The sequence below is a fragment of the Chelonoidis abingdonii genome, chromosome 9 (assembly GCF_003597395.2).
Source record: "Chelonoidis abingdonii isolate Lonesome George chromosome 9, CheloAbing_2.0, whole genome shotgun sequence".
NCBI lineage: Eukaryota > Metazoa > Chordata > Testudines > Testudinidae > Chelonoidis > Chelonoidis abingdonii.
The window spans coordinates 11,981,491-11,991,511 of NC_133777.1; the positions used below are offsets into that span (position 1 = coordinate 11,981,491).

The 10,021-nt window shown below is 53.4% G+C and overlaps 1 protein-coding gene across 3 annotated transcripts in view; it reads left to right on the forward strand.

Moving 5' to 3' along the window:
* Window positions 1-684: 684 nt before the first annotated feature.
* Window positions 685-10,021, forward strand: part of INTS1 (integrator complex subunit 1) — a 35,224-nt gene continuing 25,887 nt past the window's right edge. The window contains exons 1-13 of one of the 3 annotated variants that reach the window (XM_032794063.2): window positions 685-754; window positions 1,680-1,767; window positions 2,198-2,488; window positions 3,216-3,412; window positions 4,941-5,078; window positions 5,952-6,111; window positions 6,629-6,734; window positions 7,064-7,250; window positions 7,398-7,543; window positions 7,864-8,005; window positions 8,441-8,617; window positions 9,091-9,199; window positions 9,863-9,983. In XM_032794063.2, the coding sequence (XP_032649954.1) occupies window positions 1,710-1,767; window positions 2,198-2,488; window positions 3,216-3,412; window positions 4,941-5,078; window positions 5,952-6,111; window positions 6,629-6,734; window positions 7,064-7,250; window positions 7,398-7,543; window positions 7,864-8,005; window positions 8,441-8,617; window positions 9,091-9,199; window positions 9,863-9,983 (1,832 nt within the window). In that variant the 5' untranslated portion in view covers window positions 685-754; window positions 1,680-1,709. Of the gene's footprint in view, window positions 759-1,679; window positions 1,768-2,197; window positions 2,489-3,215; window positions 3,413-3,985; window positions 4,046-4,940; window positions 5,079-5,951; window positions 6,112-6,628; window positions 6,735-7,063; window positions 7,251-7,397; window positions 7,544-7,863; window positions 8,006-8,440; window positions 8,618-9,090; window positions 9,200-9,862; window positions 9,984-10,021 lie in introns of those variants that run through there. The other 2 variants (XM_075069194.1, XM_075069195.1) reach the window with 2 other exon arrangements.

A 10,021-nucleotide genomic window follows, 5' to 3' on the forward strand; every position in this document is an offset into this window, starting at 1 on the left:
CGAGGGGGACTGAGGATTGAGCATCTCACAGTGGCTAATGCATCTACTATTATGGGGGAGTTGGGCGACTCCAGGCACCAGCATGCCAAGCACATGCCTGGGGTGGCAAGCCATGGGGGGCGCTCTGCCGGTCGCCGCGAGGGCAGCAGGCAGGCTGCCTTGGGTGGCTTGCCTGCGGAGGGTCCGCTGGTCCCGTGGCGGGAGGTCTGCCGAATCCATGGGACTGGGGACCTCCTACACGCAAGCCGCCGAAGGCAGCCTGCCTGCCGTGCTGGGGGTAGCAAAATGCCTAGAGCCGCCCCTGGCAGGGCGGGGGTTGGCTCTGGCTGCAGTGCAGCTGGTCCTGGCCATGCAGGGGCTCTCTGGCCCCAGCTGCTGTCCTGCCCAGTCTCAGGTGGGCGCTGCCCAGCACCAGGTGGCGCTGCAGAGCTGGCGGGTGGGAGCTGTCCCGGGCTCGCGGCCAGGCGAGGTATAGGTCCCTGCTCTGGCCACCAGGTGGCATCACCTCCGGGCCGCCCTTGTGTGTGTGAGGGGTGGGCAGGGGGGCGGTTAGTGGCTGCGGATGCAGCTCCCGCTGCTGGACGCTTGATGGCGACGCGCAAGACCCGTCTCCCGTCACGCCGCCAGGTGGCGCCGAGACCTCCCCGGAGCCTTTGAGTCGTCGGACGGGGCAGGCTCAGTTTTGGTTCCGGGTCGCTCACAGGGCGACAGGAGCAGTTTCTGGTTCCGGTGTCAGCGGGCCCGGCTTTGAGCGGTAGGCGGGCACAGCCTGGGTCCCCCCCCTGCGGGGTCAGCGCGGGGCAGGGGGGTGAATGGCGAGGGGAGGGGCTGGGATGGGGGCGACCGGGGGTAGCGGGGGTTTGGACGAGCAGCGGGTGGTTTAGCTGGGGGGGTGGGATGAGTGGTGGGGGGAAATGGGGGGGCAGGGGGAGAGAGGAAGGGGAGGAGGAGTGGGAAGGATGGTCGTGGTGGAGAGATACGGGGGAGCAGGAAGAGGGCAAGGTGCAGCAAGGAAAAGGAGGAGGGAGCGGGAAGAGGAGGCGAATAGCGAGCGAATGGGCAAAATGGGAGAAAATAGGGGAGCATGGAAGGAAGGGGAAAAGGATGAGAGAGTGTTTGGCGAAGGAAGGGTAGGGGAGAGTGAATGGGGGTTAACGGGGGTTGACGAGTGGCGGGGGAGGGGTGGTTTAGCTGGGGGGTTGGACGAGTAGTGGGGGGTGGTTAGCTGGGGGTTGGACGAGTGCGGGGGCGAAGAGGGGAGAGTGAATGGGGGTTAACTGGGGGGTTGGAGCGAGTGGGGGGGGAGGGGGTGGTTGCTGGGGGGTTGTTGGACGAGTGGCGGGGGAGGGGTGGTTTATAGCTGGGGGGGTAGCTGGGGGTGACGAGTGGCGGGGGGAGGGGGTGGTTTAGCTGGGGGTTGACGAGTGGCGAGGGGAGGGTGGTTTAGCTGGGGGGGGTTGGACGAGTGGAGGGGAAGAGGGGCAGTGAATGGGGGGTTAGCTGGGGAGGCAGTAAATGCTGGGGTTTAGGGCGGGAGTTGGGTGAGTGGCGGGGGGGCAGAGGGATGGTGAATGGCGGGGAGGGGAGGGTTAGCTGCGGGGGGGCGGGGCACGGTTAGGCTGTATCAGGCACGACCTCGCCCCCTACCTATCTCATGTCTCTTCTCCTGGACCCTGCAGGTGACCTTTGTGGCGTGGAGGCCTGGTGGCATGAATCGCCCGAAGCCGGCCGCGGTTCGCCGGCCCAGCGCGGTGCCCAAGCCCTCGGGTGAGTCCCAGTCCCTGGTAGCGGAGAGCTGCGAGAGGGGATGGGCAGGCCATGCTCCTGGGGCAGCCTGGGAAGAGCCTCAGGCTCCCAGCATGGTGGGTCCCATCAGGGCAGCCTGCGTTGAGTGGGACCACTGGCTGCTAGTTTGGGAGGGAGAAGGGGAGGCTCTTATAGTGTCCCAAGCCTGGCCAGGTGGCTGGTGGTCAGTGGGGTTGTTGGTGCCCATCTCCCAGGCCACCCAGTAGGGCTGGCAGCTGTTTGTGAGCGCTACCCCCTGGTGCCAGCCTCCAAGTGAAATCTGCCTTGGCTTTGTCTCTGCATTGCTTTGTTCTAAGGCCTGGGGTGCCCAGGGCACTGGGTAGGTTTGTGGCTCAAGGGAGGTAATGGAGACTTCTGACTTTGTGGTCTCGTTTCTGTTTTCCTTTCGTAGCTCATCCTCCACCAGGAGATTTTATCGCCTTGGGGTCGAAAGGCCAAGCCAATGACTCTAAAGCTACCGTCACACTGCTCAAGCCAGCGGCAGCTGGATTGCCCTCTGAACGTAAACGGGAGGGATCTGCTGCTTTATCTAGTGCATCCAGCCTGACTGGATTGACCAAACGCCCCAAACTCTGCTCCACGCCTCCCCTGAGTGCCCTGGGACGTCTGGCAGAGGCTGCAGTGGCTGAGAAACGGGCCATTTCACCCTCCATAAAGGAACCATCTGTGATTCCAATTGAAGGTAAAGCGACGTTGTGGATTCTGCTCGGAGTTGTGTACTTGTGTGAGAGAGGGTATAGTAGCATCCAACTCTTCTACGCAGCATTTCTCTGGGGTCTGTATGTTGGTGCTTGGGGAATTCCGTGTGCTTCCCCAGTAATGCCACTGTTGACATAAGGCTCATGGGGAGTGTAACACTAGCATCCTCCTGTGTTCAGTGCAAAGCAGGTTTCCCACCCTGACATTGTAGTGCCGGGTGGTATTCCCTCTCCTGAACACTCTCATATCCTTTCCACATCTGGGCATTGTGTTTTGCTTTTGGCTTGGCTTCTTTTCGCTCTTTCTGCTGCTCCATCTAGTCTTTCACTTCAGGTCAATGTCCAATACAAGCACTTGAAAGGTCTCTTCCTTGGGAAGTCATTGTCCCCATGTTATGGATCTTTACCTCTTTCTTGTGTAACTAATGTGTGGGGGAGGGGGCAGCTGTGCATTTTAATGAAAGCTCTGGGAGCCTCCACGTTGTTTTGTAGAATGTCTTTCCACTCCCTGGTGTTCGATACAATAATGGGGTTAAATTCTAGCAGAAAGAAAGAGACACAAAGTGAGAGAGATCAAGGAATACAAGCAAAAGGGGACAGGAGTCTTCAGCAGAGCTTTCATGGGTGGGGAAAAGACTCTGTTTAAGTCTCTCGGGGCACGGCCTTGCTGCATGGGGATCAGTATTGACAGCTGTTTTCGTGTGATTGCAGTTGTCCCCACGGTGCTGGTGGATGAGATTGAAGCAGCTGAGGCAGAGGGCAATGATGACCGCATTGAGGGGGTGCTGTGTGGAGCTGCCAAGCAGCTGAAAATGAACAGAGCCAAGCCTGACCCCACGTTGTACTTGAGTCTGATGTATCTGGCAAAAATCAAACCCAATATATTTGCTACCGAGGGGGTTATTGAGGTGAGACTGTGTTTGTTTTGATTAACAAGTGTGATGAGATGTCACCTCACTGTGCTGTCAACATCTGAGCACCATGGGCTCCTGACACTGACATACTAGTGCTGGGATTGGCTCTGGGATCCTCTGAGCACAGTGGCGTTGCCATGGTGCCAGGAATTGGGCTGAATGAATGTAACTGTGACCTGTATGGAGGGTTCCTCTGTGCCTTCCTTCTCTCAACTCTTTACTGTGACTGGATTCTGGAGGGATGCCACCTGGAACTGAGGTACAGCTGAGCCCTTTGTCTCACCAATCTAATAGGTTCCCTCTTGCACTGTGACATTGTGACAAGCTGCCAAGCCCTCCAAGCTTGCACTCTCACCAACTTCCACAGGCAGGAACCACACCCAGCTGTGTTCATGAGTGCTCTGGCCTACCACTCATGAACCCACAATAGATAGGCTACAGCCAAAATACTCCCAGCTCCCCAGCCTAAGACCCAGAGCTCTACCATTCTGCCCTGGTCAAAAACCAGCTAGTATGAATTTATAACTCAGTCTGCCACTTCTGCAAAGGAAAGTGGACATGCACCGACTCTTGTTCCTGAGCTGAGATTTATCCTCTTTGCACTTCAAGCAACACACAATGTTTTGGGTAAAATATAAAGCAGGTTTAGTAACTAGAGAAGGATAGGTTTTCAGTCATTATAAATGATAGCAAACAGATCAAAGTAGATTACCAGAAGAAATAACACAAAACGCAAACTGAGTCTGTAGTATTAGATAGGGTCTGAATCAGTAATCTCTCACCCTGATGGATGATACAAGCCGTCCACCAAAATTTTCCATACACAGGCTAGAAATCCCTTTAGTCTGGGACTAGCACTTCCCCCTGCAGTTCAGTCCTTTTCCTCTGGTACTTTCAGGTGTGTTGTTGTAGGGAGAGTCATGAGGTCATTTTCCCCTTTATATCTTCTTCCAATTTGGTGGAAAGCTCTTTTGCTGTGACCTGGGTCAAACAGTTCCCCCCGTTGTGTAGTGCTATCGCTGAGAGGTTTCTGTTGTACACAGTTCCTGGGGTAATCCTTGTGCTTGTGTGTATTTTCTCAATAAGCCATTAACATTGTTTGGACTTTCTGTTGTTCTACCTGAAAGGCTGCTTGTGGGTGTTCCCTGCCTCACAACATCTTTCAGTAGAACATACAGAGCCAAACTTCATAACTTCACATACAGTGATAGCACATACAATCCAACAAGACATTGTCTAGCAGATCAAGACTTTTAGAATGATACCTAGCAAGGCATACTTTGTACTAAACGTAGCCTAATTGTAGGTCAGTGGTGATTAAGGGGGTGCCAGGGTGTCACACCTCCCCCCTTAGTTTACTGCAGGAGTGTTAGTCACTGACTAATAGAGAGGCAGTGGCCTAAGGTTCTCTTTAGGTTTTGACTATACAACTCCCAAGTGTTACTGAACATTGTAGTGTCGCTCACAGGTGTTCCCTTGTGTTAATCTTTTGAGGGATTGATTCTTGTCTGACATCTTCCAGGCACTGTGCAGCCTCCTCCGGAGGGATGCCTCCATCAACTTCAAAGCCAAAGGGAACAGCCTGGTGTCGGTCTTGGCCTGTAACCTTCTTATGGCAGCTTACGAGGAGGATGAGAACTGGCCAGAGATCTTTGTCAAGGTACATGGTAGCTATGCGGAGAGCGGTCCTACTGGGTGATGCCATGGTGGGCGGGGCAAGAGGAGCTGGCCAATGTCATTGTGCTTGTCACCATGTAGGGGAGGGCAGAGTGACGTTGGAGAGGAGCAGAGGCCTTGTTGCTGCTACCCTGTGATGCTGTAAAGGGGAGAGTGGGGCATTGCTGTGGGGAGATTGGAAAAAAGGAGGTCGCTCTCTGAGGTGGGGGCAGATATGCAACAGGACCAGTGGCTGTGTTGGAAGATTGTGGGAGGTGAAGTCCTTGTTTCTCAAACAAAGGTCTGCAGCTCAGTTTGCATTCAACACTAAGATGCTGCTGCCGCCCCTGCCTCTCTCTAGTTTCCTATTCTCCCTTCTGAGATACGCTGCCATCCCTGATTGTGCATCCTTGTGCAGTGGTGTTCCTGGATGGTTCATCCGTGGGGCTTGATCTCTTGAGTCTAAAAGCACGAGATTCTGCAGCTAGAGCTACAGAGCCAGGTCTGTTAGTTCAGCAGCAGGAGCTGACTTAAATATTTTGAAGTGATCTAGCTATGAAATGGGGGAGACTCACAGTTTTGGGGAAGAAAGATTTCCCAGTGTTAGGATACTAGCCTGGGGTTTGGATACCTGGATTCAGTTCCCTGTCCCCTCACAAGTTCCATGTGTGACCTTGGCCGAGTCTCTCTGGGCCTCAGTTCCCCATCATGCAACAGGGATAATAGCCCTGCCCTACTTTACAGGGCAGTGGGGAGGATAAATACGTGGAAGGTTACGAGGTGCACACCTATCTCGGTGACCAGGCCACGGAAGGACCGAAGATGGATAGATGTCAGCATTGCTCCCATTTATACTCTGCTTCTTGCCCTCCGGCAGGTTTACATTGAGGACTCGCTTGGAGAGCGCATCTGGGTGGACAGCCCTCACTGCAAGACGTTTGTGGATAACGTCCAGACAGCTTTCAGTACAAAGATGCCCCCGAAGAGCATGCTGTTACATGGGGAAGTTGGCCGCAGTGGAGGTGATCTTAGTGCAGGTAAGGAAGTGCCTGGGCAGTGGAGCTGAGGTGGTTGAGAAGAAGATCGGAGCCTAGAGATGTTTTTAGCTTGATAGTCTGGTAACAGCTCATCAGAGGGGATCCCAGTTAGGGCTTACACAGTTTGGACAGCACGCTCCTATTTGGTGGGATGGGGCACCTCTCATTGCTCTCTAGTGCCTACTCCTCCCCTTGAGAGATGCAAGGACCATTGGGGAAGAAGGTCACTTTTGGGGAGAAATGGATGGGATTTGAGTGCTCCTCTAAGTACTGCAATGCCCTGAAAGATCCACCTAGAAGATTGTGGGGGAAGCAGTGACAAGGTGTGGCTGAACACCAATGAACTGGTACACCAGTGCACTTTTACCAGGCACTGGTAAGAGGACTTCTGGGGAGGAGGCTTTTGGGGGGAGCTACGTGAAGCAGAATTCCTCAGTGCTAGTGAAAGGTCTCTTGGAAGGGATGTTGCTGAGGAGTTATTACAACCATTCATGATTGTGTGTTGGTGTGTCTGTAGGGAGCAGCCCCCACCCTGCCATGGCAGAGGAGGAAGACAGCCAGAGCGAGCTGCTGATTGCAGAGGAGAAGATGAGTCCAGAGCAGGAGGGACAGCTTATGCCCAGGTACAGTGCCCTTTCCCTCTCCAGTCACAGAGCCTTTTGGTATTGCAGCGCTCTGTGCAGACTCCTAATCCAGAAACCACTCTTGCAAAGCTTATAACGTCCCCAAGCAGCTCTTCTGTGGCACACCCTAGAGAGAGAGTCTCCCCCAGATACAGCCCAGTGACACTGAAATGGTTTGTGCCAGCTCCTGGAGACCGGAGCGTTTTGTTGTCTGTGCTGTTGAGTGGCCTGTGCTCTCCAGGGCTTGGTTATGTGTGGGAGGTGTTTTGGCAGATACTAGGTAAAGGAAGAATTTGGACCTGAGCAAACATGGGATTATTGTGCCTCAGATATGAAGACCTCGCAGAGAGTGTGGAAGAGTATGTCTTGGACATGCTACGAGACCAGCTCAACCGGCGCCAGCCAATGGATAACGTCTCCAGGAACCTCCTTCGATTGCTGACGGCTACTTGTGGCTATAAAGAGGTCCGGCTGATGGCTGTTCAGAGGCTTGAGATGTGGTTACAGAACCCAAAGGTAAGAGTGTTGGAGGCATTTTCTCCTGACCATCGAGGCTGTAATTACACTGTAACTAGTCTGGAGGTCAGGCCAGTAGGACCAGGAATTTCTGACTTTGTCTGTGATAGCAGTTGGTTGTTGACTCTTTCTGGTCTTATTGTGTAGCTGACCAGACCAGCCCAGGACTTGCTAATGTCAGTCTGTATGAACTGCAACACACATGGCTCTGAGGACATGGAGGTCATTTCCAACCTGATCAAAATCCGTCTCAAACCCAAAGTCCTTCTCAACCACTACATGCTTTGTGTCAGGTAAGCAAGTTAATGGGAGCATGTGACAGTCTGAATGCAGTATAGTGTTTGCAAAGGGGCCCAGCTTCTGTTTAAAGAACTGGAAGGGAGGGCTGGTTCAATGCAGTCTCTTAGAATTCCCTCTTGAGGGCATGTGGAGTTCTGAGCATCACCAAGTGATTGACTGGCAGACAGTCCTTTCTGTCTGCTGGAGGACATGGTGTCTTCCCTTCTTGTCACGCTGTCTTTCTTACGTGAGCTGAAAGACTAGAACTGAATGCCCCATAGTAAGAAATCCCTGGTCCATGGGATGCTCTGCTAACTCTGGATTCCTCTTGCAGGGAGCTGCTGAATGCTCACAGGGACAACCTGGGCACTATGGTCAAGTTTGTGATTTTCAATGAACTTTCAAATGCAAGAAATCCCAACAACATGCAGATTCTCTACACAGTGCTACAGCACAGCTCCGAGCTAGCACCCAAGGTAGGGACCGTAGCCTTGCAAGTGGGGTGTGTGTGATCAGTACATACCTGCAGAGGAGAGTGGCTGAACTCGATCTTTATTTTAATGGAGTCTCCCCAACTGCACAGGTATTTCCTTTGGTTTGGAAATCTGTGTACAGTGTTTGTCTGAAACTACTGTGCACGGGCGTTGTCTGACTCCTGAACCCTTTGGGTATAGACTCATAGAGTCTATACCCAAAGGGTATGGGCCTTTGTAATCGGTGGTACTGTTGTCTTCAGGAGACCCTCCCCCCCCACCCCCCCAACTGTGGCTCTCCCATTAGAGCTCGCCAGTGAATTCATTCAGGCCTTGGTGTAACGATAACGCCAGCAGGGACTTGGTGTGTCTAGTCTCTGTCCATGGATGTTGGTGCTGAATATTGGGCACTAAAGGGCATCTCTTTTGTGACCTCAGTTCCTGGCGATGGTGTTCCAGGATCTGCTGACTAATAAGGATGATTACCTGCGGGCCTCGCGGGCGCTGCTGCGAGAGATCATCAAACAGACGAAACATGAGATCAACTTCCAGGCTTTCTGCTTGGGGCTCATGCAGGAGCGGAAGGAGGCTCAATACACAGACATGGAATTCAAGGTACCACCTCATCTTGCCATACCACCTCTGCTTCTCATCCCAGCACTCCAACTGGTGTCCTGAGGGACTCTGTGGCATTCTCCCTTCTCCGATGGCTTGACCCCTCCATTCAGTGCTGTTTTGCTCTCCCTTCTATTCTACGTGACTTACCTGCTCTCTTCTCTTGCTTATTTCCCCCATGACATTGCTCAGGGGGACATGCTTCGTCCCCTTTCCTCCTTGTCTGTATAGCTTGGCTATTGCTTCTTGCAGTTTAGTGGCCACGTTCCAGTCCCTCTTCCCTGTCCACACTGTTTGGACTTACGAGTCCTCCTTCCTGTCTCCTGTCCCAATACCCCCTCACTAGCACCCCTGCATTGCCTCTGCATCCTTCGTGATTTTACAAGCATCTCTGGCAGCAGGTGCACCTTTGGATGATGGGCACTCCTCCTCCGGATGCAGCTGGAATATCAACTGTAGTGATCTTTTTTTAGGAGCGGTTTGTCATCCACATAACTGACCTGCTGGCTGTCTCCATGATGCTCGGCATCACGGCTCAGGTGAAGGAGGCTGGGATTGCATGGGACAAAGGAGAGAAAAAGAGTAAGCCTCCTAACCTGGATTCCTTTGAATGTTGGACATGTGGGGTAGAGAACATCTGGAAGTGCTAGCGGGGAGTAGTGAGGCTGGGTGTTGAAGAGAATCCCTAGAATCCTGGCTGGTGGAGTTGGGGTGTGACGGGCCACATCTTAATAAATCTACCAGCTGGATGCACAATCAACATTGGGAATCACTCAGAGCAGAGGTGCTTGTAATAGCCAGAGAAAACAGTGGGCTGGGAGACCTGTACTAGAAGGGGGAAAGGGGGACTGAGTTGGGGTGGGAGGGACAGTTCAGAAACCTGGCTTTTGTACGATGGAGCAGCTGTAAAAATTATAAAATACCTGAGAGCCAACTATTTGGACTAACAGGGAAGCTGCTGCCTGTGCATGTCCTTGTCTCAGCCCTGCATTTCTGCTCAAATGTCCCAGGGTTTATTCTAGTTCCCAAGGGTGGTTCCAGAAAGCCCCCTCTGCTACCAAATGTGTAGTGGTGGGTGCTGATGGTTAGCTGGTCTAGTGTGCTGGGCCTCTTGTGAGGTTAGTCACTGCTGACTCCCTGGAGTCATCTGCTTGTGAGATGGCTGTTCATAACAGCCACCCCCAGCTTCCCAGGGGGCTGTGAAATACGTGCAGAGTTCCTGACTCGAGTGTATGTCTGTTTCAGACTTGGAGGTGCTGCGTTCCTTCCAGAACCAGATTGCCGCCATCCAGCGCGATGCTGTCTGGTGGCTCCACACGGTGGTTCCTTCTATCAGCAAACTGGCTCCGAAGGACTACGTGCACTGGTATGAGGTTCCGGAAACCCCCCTCTTCCTCCTCCCCC